Below are 18,507 nucleotides of genomic sequence, written 5' to 3'. Positions count from 1 at the left end.
GTCGTTAGCATTTGCATTCAAGTTCCCTTATTTTGTGCCCATGCAATCTATGGACAGTTTTTGAAATAAATTACTGAACGATGAAACTCACTTGATTAATGCTACCCTAATTCCTTTCAATACCCTGCCACCTTTCTTGCGAAAACAGAGAATGCTGCATGACTTGTTAGGCCAACACCATAATATGAAAAATATTACCTTGATGGCCCTGCCATGAGATTTCAGTTGTGACAAAGGTTGAATGAAATTGAAATTGCAGATGCCTGCTAATTCGATCAAAACTGGTGCACGGAAAGAAGCATCCTTTGTTATTCTGTCACAATCGGTGCATGGGAAGAAGCTGTGTTTCCTCTTTAGCAGGCATCTGCAATTTCAATTTCATTCAACCTTTGTCACAACTGAAATCTCATGGCAGGGCCATCAAGGTAATATTTTTCATATTATGGTGTTGCTTCTTTGTTATTCTGTCACAATCGGTGCATGGGATGGGAAGAAGCTGTATTTCCTCTTTACTGTTTTGTATATGACACGTAAGGGAGTGCTGAGACTCGGGATGATGGTGTCAATTACAAGAAACCTTTTAAGTCGCTAGACCGTTTTAACAAGTTGAATGCACTTGCAGTGATGGGATTTCAATACCAGTGAACGTGACGTGTCACTAGCTCTCAAAAGTAACTCAAAGAATTAATGTTGAAGTACCATCTTCATCTTAGGCTTGTTAGGTAGTTCCGAAGGAGAAGATGAACAATTGAGGAAGGCAGGCATTGATTGAATTTAGATGTTGTTTGGAGTTTCAGATTAGAAATCAAGGATCTTTCATCACAGACACACATAAAATTTAACTATATTTGTGCAAAATAACCACTCTCAGATTCACTTTCTGAGTGCTTTAAAGTTGGAACATTTTATGATTGCACAAATTAATATCACATTATATTTGTAATAATAATATATGTGTGTGTGTAAATACATATATTATATGTAATTTCGTGTTCATTTGTGACTCACGTGTTCAAGACAAGAAACAGTCTATTGCATGCATGTGGTGTAAGGCGTACACTTCTTAGACTATCTGCAATGGGCCCAGTAAATATAATAAATTATTATTATTTTAACCACAACAATAAAATGGAAAGTTGAGTGAATGCGAGAAAAAGGAAAGTGAAAATGGACATGTGGCCATTGCAGAATGAAGTTTGTGGACAAGGCATATTCTTTAGATATTGGGCTTGTAGGTTTAGACAAGGCCTACTCTCTGAGAAGTGGGCTCACAGGTTATGGAACATGGGTTGGATCATTGGACACATGGCATGTAAACAACAGAGCTGTTAGTAAGCAAACAAATCATGGACTTATAATTAACTTCAAGGAGAAGTGGGACATCTACACATGGTATCGGAGGGTGGAGAATCACCTCAAGTGAAATAAAATAGTGTATCAGAAATTGTCACGTCAGTCATGTTTGAAATGCATTGTAAGAAAATGTTGGGATATATTTTACGAAAATATTAAAATGCCCTTTTCACTCACAAAAATAGAGAAAATGAATTGCTGTCCAAATGGAAAGGATCCTGGTCGGGTATTGGAGGCCTATAAATACAAAGACTTGATATAACATTGAAAGCACCTCTACACCATCAACTAACATATTAATTCAACTTCCTTAAATTATTATTTCTCTTCTCCTATTTCAATTCTCTTTGGAGAGGCCCACCTGGTTCTGTCAGCCAATTTTCTTTTTCTTCGAGGATTTTTTTTTCTTTCTTTTTCTTCAATCACCGGATGGCAAAACATTGAATTTGATTTAACTTTTAAAGAATCACCTATCTCATTAAGAAAGTGTCAACAAATTTAGTTCAAAGTTTTTGAGTAAATTTTCTTCAATTTAAATTCAGTTCGTCAATTTGATATTCCAAAACATAGCATGATTGAAATTTTGAAGAAATTGGGTTTGATGGTTCCAAACAAATGAGACAATGTAGCTTGCTTTTTTACTAATTCAATACCTGATTTGACTCAAACCTTGGTTAAATAGACAATGTAGCTTGAGTTCACTTGTGTAATGCGAGAGAATGCGAGACGGATACATAAAAAAACCCTATTTTGATGAGTAGGGACTAAAATTTCATATACCCGAAAACTTGAGGAAATCGATTCAAGGTTTCAGGAAATTTCAGAGAAAATGCATCAATATGACTTGGGATTTTTTTCTTCTTAAATGAATCATTTTTATTTCATACCATAAGTTGACTGACCTAGTCAAGTCATCAAAGTTGAAGCTAGCTTGGAAAGTTTACATATTATAAAGACTTTAGTGCACGAGAAGCACAACTCACGCCTTACCCAAAAGTCATTTGGAGAAACTTTTAAATTTATTTATAGGAAAGTATACATATTGAAATCTGAGACACAAAACACAATGTATTGTGTTCACATTAATAAATATAATTGGTTTCGGCAAGTTCTAGTGAGCTTCATAACTAGATCTGAAAATTAATTAATAGTCAAACACTCACCTAATTAGTTTCAAGTGTTAAATGTCATTTCTCAACTCAACCGGGAGAAAAAACTTTATGTGGATTGTACTGTTCTGCCGGCCAATTTTCTTTTATGAATTTTTTGGTTAGGTGCAAATGGTTTGGCCAACAAATTCTCTCCTTGTGATTATAAAAACATTGAGCTTTTCTTGTCATTGGTTGGTAGTGCATTGGTTAGCATCTAGAGAATACTAGTATATGTTTATTTATCATACATGAAAACACACCTATTTTCTTTTATGAATTGTTTGGTTACATGAGCTTTGTAAAAATATAAGTGTGATGTTGTAGCCCAAATTTGTCGTCAGGTTGCCTTGTCATCAGTTGATGATCTGTTGGATGAACTTTATGTGGGCTCAAGCCCACCAAAATTTTTGATCCGTTTTTTGCTCATGCACCGTGGACCCTAATTAGTGTCTTGCACCCCTTAGGGTTTGGAGTTGTGTAAGAAAAAGACTCTAATTCGTATAGAAATAAAGTGAAAGAGCTAAAAACTTGTAATATCTAATTTTACACATATTGAAAACTTTCACCGAATCCCAATTGTGAACGTAAGTTATTACTGAACTAGTATAAATTTTTGTGTTTTTTGTATGACGTGTTTACTTTGCTGTTGTGATTCTTGGTACAACTTGTGTATTTATTGCGTTTGTCATAACTCCATAAGTATATCTCCCTCCGTCCCAATTTAATTGTCTATCTATCTTTTTTTGTTGTAGCTTGTCTACTTATCAAGTTTAAATAACATACTCAATATTTCAAATTTTTTCATAAAATACTTTTAAAATTTTTAAAAAATTCAAATTTGATTATATATATATTTAAACTCAAAAGGATAATTTTATAGTTTTTAAAGAGAATAATGTAATAATTACGTTTCGCGTAAAAAGTGAAAAAGGAATAGATGGAGTAGTATTAAAAACACACACTAAATTAGTTTGGAAGTGTTAGATATCATCTCTCAATTGAGAGAGCGCGTAGTTCGGAGAGGTGCTGTCAGCCAATTCTCTCCTTGTGAATTGTACAAGTCAGTCTGCATTTTTTTATTTTTTTATTTTATATATCTACATGTCGGTCTTCATTTTTTTTTTCTTTCTAAAAAGATAGGTGTAAATGACCATTTCTCTCCTTTCTTTCCATTATTCGATTATAAAACATTGGACAGGATTCTACAACAGCTCCGCAAAACAAAACCTACCCAAAAACAGCTCCACAAAGAATTTGTAAACCATCTATCTCGTCTCATCAAGAATCAATGGCTGAAACAATTCTTTACGAGACTGTGACTGAGCTCTTGAAGAAGTTGGGTTCCATGGCTCTCCAAGAGTTCAGACTTGTTTCTGGTGTTAGGGATGAACTTGACAAACTTAAAAACACTGTTTCCACAATTAGAGCAGTACTTGTCCATGCCGAGGAGCAGCGAGCCACAAATCCTGAGGTAGAAGACTGGCTCGAGAAGCTCTACGATGCGTTTTATGATGCTGATGACCTGCTCGATGACTTCTCCACTGAAGTTCTTCGGTGCCAAGTTATGACTCAGGACAAAAAGCTAAAGAAGGTACGCAATTTCTTCTCAAGCTCAAACCAACTTGCTTTTAGTAGTAAGATGGGTCATGAGATTAAGGCCATTAACAAGAGACTAGATGCAATTGCAGAAGAGAAGAAAAAATTTCACCTCATTGAACAGCCTGTACAGAATCTTAAGAGGGAGGAGTCTCACTCTTTTGTTCGTGCAGAAAGTGTTATTGGGAGGGATGTTGATAAAACCAAAATTGTAGAACTGCTATTAGACAGTAATGTTCACGACAATGTGTCCGTTGTTGCAATTGTTGGGATCGGGGGACTAGGAAAAACCACACTTGCACAGTTTGTATACAATGATGAAGAGGTCACTAAATATTTTGAACTTAAGAAGTGGGTGTGTGTTTCTGACCCCTTTGATGTGAAACTCATTGTGCAAAAAGTCATAGGTTCTGAAGCACAGAAAGACCTTGGGTTGGACGAATTGCAAAATCTCACGAGGGCAAAAGTTGATGGAAAAAAATATTTACTAGTGTTGGACGATGTGTGGAATGAGGATCCTCACAATTGGTTAAAGCTGATAAATTTGTTGAAGGGTGGTTCTAGAGGAAGTAAGATTTTAATAACAACCCGTACTGAATTAGTTGCAAAAGTTACGAGGGCAAATTCAACATATATTTTAAAAGGCTTGTCAAAGGAAGAGTCATCGTCTTTATTTAACAAAATGGCATTCAAACAAGGGGAAGAGTCAAAGAATCCATGTCGAGTAACAATGGGGGAGGAAATTGTTCAGAAGTGTAAGGGAGTACCTCTTGCCATAATAGGTATAGGAAGCCTACTATACTTCAAAGATACAGATGCTGAATGGTTGCTTTTCAAAAATAATGATTTGGCAAAAATAGCTGAGGTAGAGGATGTTATTTTGCCAATACTGAAGTTAAGTTACGATTACCTTCCTTCGAATTTAAAGGGATGCTTTGCTTTTTGTTCCTTATATTTGAAAGATCAAAAGATTGATAAGCAAGAATTAATCCATTTTTGGATTGCAAATGGATTCATTCAGTCGACGTATGAAAATCAACAATTGGAAGATGTAGGTGATATGTATTTTATGAATTTATTGAGGAGGTCCCTTTTTCAAGATGTTGAAATAAATAAATGGGGTGTTATTATAAGTTGCAAAATGCATGATCTTGTCCATGATCTTGCACAATCAGTTGCAAGGCCCAAGAGTTCCATTGTGAATTTGAATGTAGAAAATGTTACCAAAAGAACTCGTCATGTATCATTTGATTTCTATGTAAATTCATTATGGAAAATTCCAACCCCCTTGATCAGAGCTAAGAAGTTAAGAACATTTACTTTGGAGTGTCCATATTCACATGGAATGATTTATGAAAAAATTTGTCAAATTGTTTCGACTTTTAAATGTTTGCGTGTGCTTAACATGTCCAATTTGAATATTAAGACTCTCCCGCGTGACATAAGCAAGGTAAAACATTTAAGGTATCTTGATCTTAGTGGTAATTCTTATATCAAGACTCTGCCAAGTACGATTATCAAGTTACAAAATTTGCAGACTCTGAAACTCAATAAATGCAACCATCTTGAAGAATTGCCAAAAGGTATTAGCAAATTGGTCAGCCTTAGGCATCTTGAGCTTGAGAGATGTGATGCCTTGATTGGCATGCCGTGTGGATTGGAACAATTGACATCTCTGTCGACATTAACAAAGTTTGTAGCAGACTTCAATAGGAGCGAATCCTGGCTCATGGGGTTGAGTGCATTGCAAAACCTAAATAATCTGGGGGGAAGTTTATCTATTGAAATACGTGGAGGCATGGACTCAAGAATGAAGGGAACAAAGTACTTGGAGGCCAAAAAATACCTTAAGACGCTGATATTCGATTTTACGATGATTAGTGGTGAGGATGAGGAGTTATTGTTGGAATCCCTCCGTCCACATCCAAATCTGAAGGAGCTGACAATATATTATAAACGGGGAGTGAGTTTTCCAAGTTGGATGAGAGTTGACACAAATGGCTTATTATCATCCCTCCCAAATCTAGTTATAATTGATTTAGGAAGATGTCAAAGCAAACGTCTTCCACTATTTGGGCAACTTCCTTTTCTCCAAATTTTGAGTCTTTGGCATATGGATCATGTGGAGCACATAGATAACAGGAGTAGTGGGAGTGAGGAGTCTGTCTCTTCATCCGGTGGAGGAGCAGCAGCAATAGCAAGAAGATCAGAACCAACACCCAAATTCTTCCCATCCCTAAAAGAACTCACACTCTGGGGATTGCCTAAATTGAAGGGATGGTGGAGTAGGGAAGCAGTAGAAGAAGAAGAGGCAAAAGCAACTATAATGGACCAACAGCAACAGCAGCATCAACAAAAGCATTATTGTCTCTCATCCTTTCCTTCTCTTTCCAAATTAAAGATCAGAGATTGCCCTAATCTGGCATCAATGCCTATTCTGCAACCATGTCTTGAACAACTACAACTCAGAAACGTCAGCAAGAAGCTAGTACAACAGCTGTTAATGATGACATTGGTGTCCCCAGCCCCAACAATCTCTATGACAACAGATATCGCAACCTCTTCATCTTCTTCACTTCTCCCTCTTTCCAATTTAAAGTCTCTGACTTTGTCTCAAATTGAGGATCTAGATGACGATGATGACATGCAATTTCTTCAAGGCCAAAATTGGAACCTAATCTTTCTGAAAATCTCAAGTTTTCAAAAGTTGGTATCTCTTCCTGTGGGGCTTCAACATCTTACCACTCTTCAAACTCTAGAGATTAAATCGTGTGACAATTTGATGGCTTTACCGGAGTGGATAGGCAACCTCACATTACTTGAACGACTTAAAATTTACGACTGCTACAAATTGACATCACTGCCGGATGAGATGCGTTGTCTCACTGCATTACAAAAACTCGAAATTACATCAGACAGCGATGAGTTACATTATACAAATTGGCCAAAGATTGATCACATCCCAGATGTTTATTTTTCACGACGTCAGTGGTGACATACGAGGTAAATCTTTTCTGATAAGAATTTTTTCAAGACCATTAAACTCCATCTTATTCTTCTCTGTTCCTATTCATTGTCGCTCTCTTTATTTAAACAAGATTCCACATTTCATTCCACAAATTCCAACTTCAAACTAGTAATTATCCTCTCTTGTATTTTTTTTTTTTTTACACTCTGCAACAAATTTTTTTCAATAGAAATATATTAATCCTCATTTTTCTTTATGTCGTTTGCCTTTGCTAGGAGCTGATACTATTGAAATTGCCCTTTACCATTATCTTGATTTCGTCTTTGTACCTTCTCAGGAAATGTCAAATATTATGTTTGTGCACGTACTCTGGGGCAGCTTGATGAGCACATAATTGCATTATTTTTACAGTCTTCTTCTTCTTCCTATTCATATTTGTTTAATCTCAAAGGTGAGACATCTTATTTGCTTAACTTTTTTTTTTATATATATATATAACTTCTATCAATCGACTTGTGAAATTTTTACATTTTTTTTCTACTTAAAAACTCTAAATTTTTGAATTTTTTGCTCTTATGTGAAGAAAATTCCATCTAACACAATGAATTATTCTCTTAATTAAAAATATTAGGATAGTTACCTCGAAGAGGGAGCAATATTAGGATTGTTGATTTAAGGCAGAGTCTTAATCGCTTTTCTTAATACAATATTGGCTTCAGTTTTTATAATATGCATTGCTTATGACAAATTGCCTGTAAGATATAATGAAACTAGGTCCATAGACGGTGCCTACTGGCATTATGCACTAACAAAAGAAGACTACAGTCTATAATACTGATTAGAAGAATTACAAAACTTTGTACTTACTTGCCATTTAACAGTTAATACTGATTAATTTCTTTGGCCATTTCTGTACATTGCAGAAATGCCCATGATCCTTTAGCTCCATTAAATGATGCAAAACTGTTTGGTCATCCTAACACAGGATTTTCACCTTGCTTGCTAGAAAGTTTTGATTTCTTTTTTTCTTTTTTTTTTCTTTTTCAGATTGCGACCTTTCATATTGATATGAAGTTCCGTAAGGGTGAATGTTAGTAGTCTAGATAATATGTTTTTTTTGCTATGGAGGAGAGTCGGGAGAAAGGATTTTATGCAGTTAGTGGAGACTTAATTGTCTCTATTGGTACTCATGATCAAGGCAAAGGATTAAGCTTGTAAGACCTGATTCAGGTTACAAAATCTAATTTATTTCTTGGGCAATTCCTGTATGTCCCAGAAATGGGCATGATCTTTTAGTTCCATTGAACTATGCAAAACTATTTGATGATCTGAACTCATCATAATTCATGTGGATCTTTAACATGGGATTTTTTTGCTTATTTTATTTCATTTTTATTTTTTCCAGATTAAGACCCTTTTTCATATTGATATCAAGCCAAGGCTGTAGGGATGCCTATTAGTAGTCTAGACAATATTTTGTGCAATGGAGGAGAGTCAAGAGAAAGAATCCTATGCGGTTACTGGGGATTTATTGTCTATATTGGTAATTGTTATTAAAGTCGCAATACTTGATTTTTTTCTTTTTGTTCATCCATATTCTGCCTGCAATTCTATTAAACTTTTTAACCCCCTCCCCCTCCCCCTCCTTTTTGTGATCATGTTGCAGTACGGAAGCATTGGGCTTCTCTGTGGAGCAAGGTAATTCAATCCAGAGAGGGAATATAAGTTGTGATCTTATGTTTAGTCGTGGTTGAGAGAAGCTTTTACCAGGGCAATAGCAAACAAGTGTAGGATGATCGGGTTACTGGTAAGACACTTCACAAATGAACAGATTGTTTTGGATTGTGCTTTACAACTAACTATATAGCTAGCTTGTCTAGTCAATGAGCCTTCATTTTTGGGGGAAACAATTGAAAAACCTGGTGTATTCTTATTGTGCTTATTTGAATGATTTTCCTAGTTCTCAAGCTCGCCTTTAAATATTCTGAGTGATTTGACATTAGAACTTTGTTTGGTGGGGGAGGTAAATATGTTTTCCTTCAGCATCAAGCAAGAGCAGACCAAATAAATAAATTAGAAACTTTGTTGAGTGGAGATAAAATTTTTGTTCTCCTTAAAGCTCTAATGTATGTGAAGAAACTCCACCTGAAGTATCAGAAAATTGCACAGAAGCTTCACCATTATAACTTGAGACTTATTTTGTTCAAGCAAATATTTTATATGGCTACATAATAAATTGACAAATTAACCAAGTCAAGTCATCCAATGTTGGAGCAGTGATTCAAATCTCCTTGGTATTGAAAGAATATCAAAGAACCTAAAGTGAGGCTTATACAGGAATTTTATGATTTTTCATAACTTCATCTCAAATTTGATTTAGTAGGAGTGCCTGATCTTAACTTGTTTGCAGGAGGGCCACATGAAACAATTCCAAAAGCATTGCTGAAGAAATTTAACCGGTCAACATATGTTTACTGGTGGATTAGACAACCACAAGCTAACAGCGAGGCCATAGCGAACAAGTTTAGGATTATCATATTACGTGTAAGCCACTGCATCACTGAACTAATTGTGTTTGAGTTGCACTTGAACAAAATAATGGCTGTCTGGTCCATGAGCCTTCCCCTTCTGGGGGAGAAGTTGGAAACACCTGGTGCCTTCTTTGTGTGGTAAGAAATATTTTGAGTTCAATATGCTGAGTGGTTTTAAATCATAATTTATTTTTATTTTTTAATGGGGCCTAGGTTTGTTCTATCAGCCCACCAGGCAAGGGATAAAGGTGTGTCGAACCCAAATATGATGTGCTAGGAATGGGATGTTTTTAATCTCTTGAATCTTTTTAGTATTTATCCATGAATATATAATAACACCTATGACCAAAAAATCCCATTGGTTTGTCTGGTTACTTTTTTATGCCATTTACTTGTTTCTATACTTTTATGAACTTATGAAGCAATCAACTCCAGATTTTACTACTGCTAACGGTAATTCTTAAAATGCCTCCATGTTGTTTCCTTAACCAGGTTGTCACCATTTGCAGCCATGTTGGTTTGGAAGGTTTTCAGAAATCAAATTATTTAATTGTGAAATTCACCTGATAAATGTTGGCTTATTTCCTTCCGAATTTCCCTTCTTTTTTGACATTTAGACTCCGTTTGTTTGGATGTAAAATATTTTTTTTATTTTCTGGTGTTTGGTTGTCGTGAAATATTTACGAAGACAAAATATATTAAAATTTAATAAAAATAATCTATGGATCAATTTTTGGTAAGTTATACGTCCCGCCCCAAGAACTCGACCTAGACCTTTGCCAAACACCGAAAAGTACAAATAAAAAAAATATTTTTCCTAAAAAATGACAATATTTTTGTGAGAATATGTTTTTGAAGATAAATAAGCTTGTAATGAGTGAATGCATGGTTTAGCCTGTCGTGTGTAGGGTAACATGTGTCAGATGGTGCCAAAAGTTGCAGAGGGCCAGAGGGCAACGGCATATTAAGCAGGAGTTACAGTAATTATCATCCCATAATGAAATCGCACAAGTTGACATGGATGTTTCAACTTTGAGACACATTCTTGAGAGAAACAGAGCCCCCAATTTCCATAGAACAAGCAGTGACCATTTGAGGTTGCATGACATTACAGGTTTTTCTCTACGACTCTTTTGTCTTTCTATTTCATATTATGAATAGGCACCTATGACTTCGCATTATATTACCGGTTTTTCTATTTCATATTATAAAGTGCCAGCATTATACTAAGACTTAGCATTATATTAAGACTTAATTTCGGCGATACCAGGCTCCTACTTTTCAAAGGGAGGTCAGGAGTTCGAGCGGGAAGGAAGCATTGGGTTTCTCTGCCAAGCAGGGATATTCAATCCAGAGAGGGAATATAAGCCAATGATTATCGATTACATGTAAGACACTTTATCATGAGAGATTGTTTTGAATCGTGCTTGAAATGATTGAACAACTTGGTGTCTTCTTTTATCTGTTTATGTGAGTGATTTTCCTAGTTCTCAAGCTAGACTTCTGATATTCTGAGTGGTCATGACATTGTTTGTTTACTTGCTGCAGGGTTGGTAATATGTTTTTTCAGCTCACGAGGCAAAGGCTGGAGAAATGCATCCAAACACAAGTATGGTGAGTCAAGAACGGGAATGCTGTTTTGTGACTCGGAATCTTCATAGGTATGCTCTCACCAACTTTTCCTTGTTTCTTTTATTCACACAGTGCATTAAGATTCACTATTTCAATAGCGCAACTTGACTCAAACTCATAGATTGCCATTGTTGGGGAAACAGCTGATGGAGAAACACGTAGAGGAGCTCCTCCACATGCTCTGCAATAGAGAAGCACACACTTGAGATTTCACGACGGACTTAATGGATGGATTCATTGATCTAACTTTCAAGAGAGAGTCCGCCAAAATCAACGTCAAAATTGCGGAAGACTAGTATGGTAGACATTCTGGAAGTGTGTTTTTTGTGTAAATATTTCTCATTCGTGTTTATTGGTAAACAAAATTGTGAAACATTTTTTACACCTATTCTGCAATAGTCTATTGAACTATGTCGGCATGTTTTTATTATTGGAATCGCACAATGCCATAAATGGCGCTTTGCATGTTTTGTAAGACCTTCTTCCTTGTTCTGTAATGAATAGCATGTTTTATATAATGCATTTTCCTTTTAGTAATGCTAATTCGCCTAACTAGTTGGTGGGTGGTAGTTTACATGGTCCAGTTACTAGTTTGGGAAAGACCAAAGCAGGAACAGGGTCTCTCCTTATTTCTTCATAATTTAAGTATCACTCTTTAATGTGTATAATAGTTGTTGTGGACTTGTTACTGGTATTGATATTCTTTGACATGAACACTATGGTCAAATGAATCTGTTTTTCAATGCCACTACATTTTGAAGTCATTATTTAAATGTGTTTTGAACTGGTAATTGCAATACTGAGCAATTGCAAATGCAGACAAATTAGACTGGTCTCTAGCTAAAATTGTCTACTGGACGGTACCCACCGGAATAATTTAAACAGAATTCCCCAGAAAATGAACTGCCGGGAGGTAGAGTAGAAATTAATATGGTGACTTTCTTGCTGGCGGTAGCTGATTTGCCCTACTTAGGCCTCAAAAATGTGGCAAATGACAATTCTGTTTGCTTCTTTACAATTTACCCTCTTTCATTGGCTAACTATCATTGTTTCAGTGCAAGCATGAAGCCTTAGTCCACCGGATAAGTCTTCGTCGCAAATTCCAAGATTGATTGTTAAAATTTTCACCAAATTTAGCAGAAGCTAAAATAATTAAAAAGATCAAATTTCCCAAATGTTTGATCAAAATGGCCAGTTCAGTGATACTCCAAAAAAAATAAAAATAAATAAAGGATAGCCATTTCAGTGTAGATTGTTGACCTCTATGAATATAATATAGCCTTGAGTATTACATGATGTCTCACCATCTCATTACCACCATGGAAGGTTGTCGACATGCACAAAAAAGTGTGAGTTATTTTTTTGTCAACTCAAAAAGTGGAAATTTAGTGCTGTAGCAACAACTTGAAACTGGGACCTTACCCACAAAACAGAACATTTCAAGGCCAAAAAAAAGTATGGAAATGAAGTAATTTCAACACTCAGAATGCTTAATAAGTAGTTTGGAAATAAGAAGAAATGTAAGAAGAGTACTGGATGACCTCAAAAAACAAGTGACTTCCTGGTACATGAACATTCAGCTGTATTGAAGCTGTAAACTAATGTTAACATTGTTTGGCAACAAAAATTCTGGCATTATACTGCTTCTTATGGACAATTTTAATCCGACTTGTGAAGATTATGAAGTATGTACAAGGAAGCAGAAGATAAGAAAATACATACGGAATAGCTAAGTAGATCCAAACCAGTGGCTATTGTCACCATCTTGCTCCTCTCAAACATCTTTACCAGAAGAATCATGACGATAACATGCCCCACTTTCGTCTTTAGTTCATCAAGTGAGCTGATTTTCATCCATTTAGGCCTCTCCTACAAGGCCATAAGAATATTTTAGTCATTGGAATAGGATTTAAGTACTCAAATGGAAAGAGAAAATGTTGTCAACTAACTGAAAATTTGTACACCAGGCACTGGCACATTTTTGCTATGGAGGTCTAATTGTTTTCATGGGAGCACCAAAACCTAGTCCTTAACTAACAAGGACCATGTAGGGATGGTTTCCACGTTTCCTCGTTGTTTTTCTAATATTCAAGTGAGAAGGTGGCTACCTCTAGTGACTGGAATTGACCTTTACACATGCTCCATCTTAAGGTTTAAGAAGTCAGATGAAGTAAACATCCATCACCAACTATTACTTTCATCCAGTGACACAGCCTTGGGTAAGTCATCTACGATTCTAGTTCAAATCATATGTAGGATGCTCGCATCCTAATATATCAACATATGAAGTTTAAGTTTAAATGGAAGTCAATAACCAAGATTTAAAGTAAGATGGAATCCCTCGAGAATTATGAGGCAGGGAAATGCTGACATCAAAGCGGAAGAAATGTAATTCGTTAAGACAAAGCCATACTACCTTCAAAGCGAACATTCCAAATAAGGAAGACCCTTTGAGTGCGCGGTCACTCGTGGAAGGTACATCGTAAGGCACATTACTGATAAATAATCCATATAAGCCCATACCAAATATTAACATGACAGTTCCAGCAAGATACACATCTGCATCAAGATGCAAATTCAACATTACATCAGTAATTGAAAGCTGCAATGCTAGGAAAAGTAAGATGGAGTTATCAACACTCATTACCAAGGTTGTAATGACCAGAAAGGAGTAACTTCAATGGAAAGAAACTTAAGAGAAAAAACATATATGCAATCTCCATGGAAAAAGAAAATCCATTACATAAAGAAACAAAAGCTCCCCCAAAAAAATATATATCATAGGGCATGTAACTTCTGTGGAATTAATTTTTTGGTTGAGGAGTATCAAGAACCCTTTAATAGTTTGCATTTGGAGAATCTTTCTTGGGTTGACTGATTTGTAGTTTTGTACTATTTTGGCATGTTATACCTAGTCACAGATATGATTATATTCCCATTTCATTTTTGTATCTTTGAGGCAAGAATTCTATATACTACAAAAGATTGAAAGTTCCAGAAACCTCACCAATAGCTTCAACTAGTCGTAGAACCATCTTTCCTGTGTGGATTCCTTTGACACAACTACCCCAGTAAACTTTATAGGCATCAACAATGTAGACACAACCCTACAAAGATCTAAAGCAGTCAGTTTGAACAGAAACAAGCCAAGTTACAATTGCAAAAACACATGCACATGCACATATATAAAAGTTCATATAAAAAATATATATATATTATTCCACTTAGCCTGAACCGCTAGCTCATATGTTCGCTTTGTGGCCTCTCCAAAAGGCAAAAACAAGATCACGATATTTACGATCTTATAAATAACTTGAAAAACCAAAGGATATTTTTTCAACTGAAACAAGACGGAAATGCTAAGTATTACCTGTGTTGTTAAGTAAACATAACATAATCCTTATGATGAGAAGGACAGAACACTACATTATATTTAGTCAACTAGAAACATAGTATCTAATAAATAATAATATAAACAGCCAAATGATTTAAGTTTCTGGAACATATGAAAACGGGGGTAAGATCTTTTCTCGTGTGGGAACTGGGAACCTAACAATAAATTTTCATGACAGAAAATTTGGAGTACTAACTTAGTGCCCAATTCCCAATATAATAAGTTCTCAGTGACAAATTATACCTTTTCTGCTTGTTCAATGTTTGCCCTGGAACTAATATATTGTAGCATGCAGATGATAACAATATGTTGCTCAAATTAATCTAACATCTGGCTTGATGAAACAACAGGAGTATCCTGACATTAACAGATCTAATATTTTCCTTTCAAAGAATGGATAAAGATACATTAAATTTAGAAAAATCTGTTCATACTTATTAGAAAAACGAGGAAATTTATTTATTTTATAAATATTTGACTATCACAATTCATAAAAAGATGCTGAAACTATTCCTGGAAACAAACCTTCCTGCAATGCCATTTTCCCATGCTCAGTGGAGTAGCTTATAAAAAGGTCACGCATGAGGGGACGTGTGAAAGGATTTAAAGATTAAAGTTACACCCTCTCTAACAACTTAAACTTTTAGAGTAATGGAATCATAGCCAAAAAGTCTCGAATTCAAAGCTCACTGTTACTCCGATAATTAAAATTGAATAATGTGTTGGACCAAAAGAAAGCGACATGTGAGTGGGCATGTTGGCCTCCCACGTTGAACAGACCAAGCAGATGATTAATATTTTAGAAGTGTATGACCATCAGTCTAACAACTTCGAACATTGAATCAAGCTCTACAATTTGATCATAGATAGTCAACCAAAAAGTAATTGCCAACCTTCGTTGGAGTAACACCTCTCAGATCAGTGAGATCACCAGTTACCCAAAGACGGTTAAAAATCTTCAGTGCAATCTAAAAAGTAAAAGTAAAACTCTCTAGAGATCATATGAATATAGTGTACCATGTCCTGAACAACACCACATCCACTGAACAAGCTATAAGAAATTCTTTGATGAATTTTAACCATCATCATCATCATCACATAAAGTTCAACTACAAAAAAAAAAAAATGCAGAGAATAACTGATAAGACAGAGTTCATCTTCAGAAACAAGATGAATAGGCTTTCTTTTTGCCTGTGTAATATACATAATATAAGCACATACATACATACATTTATATATATATATATAGATATATCCTGTAAAAAAGAAAAAGAAGTGGATATAAGGAGAAATTACATTTAAAAAGCACAGCAAGGAACCAGCCAATGAGCCCCCAACAGCCAGAAGTGCCAAAAAGCGGAAGTCAAATATCACCTGCTCAGTGAAGGACAATAAATAATCATTGGATCAGACTATACTTGTAGACATCTCATGGATATAGGAAAATTCCAGATTTAATATACCCTATTATAATGAATAAAACAAAGATAAGTGTGATACCAATTAGGAAAACACCAAGAACAATCATAAAGAACAATAATCTTTATAAAAATATTCTTATAGAATGCAAATGAGGAAACAAAAACTATGTTATCCTGGTTAGTCATCATACAAGTCATGTTACTCATCCATAATTCTAAACCATTATTCTGTCCAAAAATATATTATATATAATTCATCAAAATTCAAATCCTTGATTTTATTACTAAATTCATTTATATACAAACACAGACACAAAAGGAAACACACCTAGAACTGCAACTTGAAAAAAGATTTCTTGTCCAGCATTTTTATGCAAATCTAGTTTCACGCACCATTTTCATTTCTGCGATGCAGGGCAGTTTTGAGTCCGCTTATCATTTTTGCTAATTTTCAATAATTTCATGCTTAAAAATTATGTTTAGCATCTAAACTGCAACCCTAATAGCAGCTCCCCAAACTTCAGGAACAATCTTGCACAGACCAAAACATTATATTTCAATTGATTGAAAATAGTTCATGCAAGTGGGTAGCTGCTTATCAATCTAAAGTTGCCTTTTTTGGTATCAATAACAGAAGCAAATCAATTCAATTAACTAATACTGTAGTTTTCAATAGACAATTTTATGAGGCAATTTTTGGGCAAGCAAGTAACAAAATTTACCCTTTCAATGGAAGATTCAGTGGCCCGGAAAAACCGAGCAGCCGGGTTGCCACTAGGGTTTGCTAGAGCGTAATTGAATCCCTTCTCTCTGTGTCTATCGGATTCAACAAAGGGTTTTGATGGAGGTTTTGAGGAAACATTAATAGTTTCTTTTGGGGATGAAGATGATGGTGCTGATGATTCAGGAGATGATGATGAGATTATTGAAGCAAATGAAGGGGGAAAACGTTTGTGATTTCTTGGAGGACGATTGGTATATAGGAATGGGGAGAGTGGAGTAGCTGAGGTTGAAGTAAACAGAGCCATTGTAGAGAGAGATTTTTTTTTTTTTTTTTGTTTGTTTGTGAAATCAATGAGCTTTTTTTTTTTTTTTTGAAAGGTGTCAATGAGCTTTTTGTTGCGGAGATGTGCGAAGTGTGCCCCATTAAGGTTTATGTCTTTGGTGGGCCCTTCCTTTCTTGATCAATTTGTGGCGCTGGCGGGTAGCGGGCAAAGAACGGTATCGTGGTAATGGTATGACACACGCGCTCAGTATAGCGCGTGGATCCCATGTCTTCCCTTAATTTAGAAACTATTACAAATTAAAATATTAGGGAGAAAATTTTAGATGCTATATCAATTACTAGAAAATATAGCCAATCAAATTTGTACTTCATAAAAAATTTCACTCTCTTCTGTACTTTATTTTTTAAATTAGATTAACCAGTTTTTTTTTTTTAGTTTAAAAAATTAACGGTATTATAGTCTAATGATATTTTTATCATCTTTCAAAAGTAGAAGATTGATGACTTAAGGTCTTTGTAATCTCGTGATAGGTCATTACTTTTTAAAGTAAAAGGTTCAGGATTTCGGTCCCCGGAAAGGAAGGATATAGTTGTAACGAGTGTATGAATTTCTTCTAAATGTTAAAAACAAAAGTAGGAATTATACTAAGCTATCAAAAAAAGGCTTGGCAAATATATTGTGAGGTCGATATATGTGTTTTAAGAAAGAAAAGAAAAAAAAAAAAGGCCCGGTTTGAACCACAATTTTTTTTTAATAATTATTATACGTAATTTTAGCCCAGCAAAAAAAAAAAAAAAAATTATTATTAGTATTAGCCTACCCAAATTTTTTTTAACCCACCCCTTTAACAATTCTTGAAAGCGCCCTTGCTTTCACACATTTCCACTGATCAAAACATATTCATCAAACTTGCTTCAGGTATCCCACTTCTATTCAAAATTCTTTAAATCTATATATATATATATATATATATATATATATATATATATATGTAAATTGTAGCTATAAATTCAAGTTGGCATAGGACTGACCTGTTTAAAAGACCAAACCCGTTTATTAGAATCCAACCCATTTTCATAAATGATAAGGGTTAATAAATTTTTTTCTCTCTCCCTCTAAATGCTTCTAAAACTTTTTAAGGAAACTTTTTTTTTTTTTTTTTTTTTTCTTCCTTTACTTTAGAATACAAAACGGACCCTGATCCGTTTTCATAAATGACTTGGTGAGTATTTTTTTTTTTTCCGTCTTTTTAAATATTTCGATAACTTTTTTCTTTTTGGAAAATTTAAGATATCAGCTTTTACTGAAATTCTATTTACCTAAACTCAGGATTAATTTGCTATAAGACCCAACTCGTATAAAAGAATCCAAACCCAGTTTGCCACAATAGGACCCGTTTTTCATAGACCATGGGTTAAAATGTATTTTTTTTCTCTCTCTCTCTCTCTAAATGC

General features: G+C 34.9%; 2 protein-coding genes across 11 annotated transcripts; one reads left to right on the top strand and one right to left on the bottom strand.

Moving 5' to 3' along the window:
* Positions 1–3,525: 3,525 nt before the first annotated feature.
* On the top strand, positions 3,526–12,458 carry LOC132299362 (putative disease resistance protein RGA4). Of its 10 annotated transcripts, none has more exons than XM_059795911.1 (9): positions 3,526–7,103; positions 7,406–7,519; positions 8,116–8,282; positions 8,474–8,611; positions 8,735–8,875; positions 9,479–10,713; positions 10,870–10,987; positions 11,148–11,260; positions 11,375–12,458. In XM_059795911.1, the coding sequence occupies exon 1, from the start codon at positions 3,793–3,795 to the stop codon at positions 7,093–7,095; it is 3,303 nt and encodes a 1,100-aa protein (XP_059651894.1). In that variant the 5' UTR covers positions 3,526–3,792; the 3' UTR covers positions 7,096–7,103; positions 7,406–7,519; positions 8,116–8,282; positions 8,474–8,611; positions 8,735–8,875; positions 9,479–10,713; positions 10,870–10,987; positions 11,148–11,260; positions 11,375–12,458. The 10 variants fall into 10 exon arrangements, 9 of the variants coding, with proteins under 9 accessions (XP_059651894.1, XP_059651892.1, XP_059651898.1 ...); XM_059795909.1 differs by having other exon boundaries at positions 8,116–8,298; XM_059795915.1 differs by having other exon boundaries at positions 8,116–8,611; positions 9,479–9,612; positions 10,508–10,713.
* Positions 12,459–12,768: 310 nt separating this feature from the next.
* LOC132299363 (uncharacterized) lies at positions 12,769–17,140 on the bottom strand. Its single transcript, XM_059795916.1, has 5 exons — positions 16,769–17,140; positions 15,922–15,999; positions 14,239–14,338; positions 13,648–13,790; positions 12,769–13,100 (listed from the first exon to the last, which is right to left on the bottom strand). Exons 1-5 carry the CDS (start codon positions 17,072–17,074, stop codon positions 12,891–12,893), a joined length of 837 nt encoding a protein of 278 aa, XP_059651899.1. The 5' UTR covers positions 17,075–17,140; the 3' UTR covers positions 12,769–12,890.
* Between the last annotated feature and the right edge of the window lie 1,367 nt (positions 17,141–18,507).

The sequence above is a fragment of the Cornus florida genome, unplaced genomic scaffold (genome assembly GCF_030987335.1).
Source record: "Cornus florida cultivar Cherokee Brave unplaced genomic scaffold, ASM3098733v1 CherokeeBrave_3.0.0_Hap2_Chr03, whole genome shotgun sequence".
In the NCBI taxonomy this organism is placed as follows: Eukaryota; Viridiplantae; Streptophyta; class Magnoliopsida; order Cornales; family Cornaceae; genus Cornus; species Cornus florida.
Note: the sequence above shows the minus strand (reverse complement) of the source record. Positions and strands in the feature narration are given on the sequence as shown.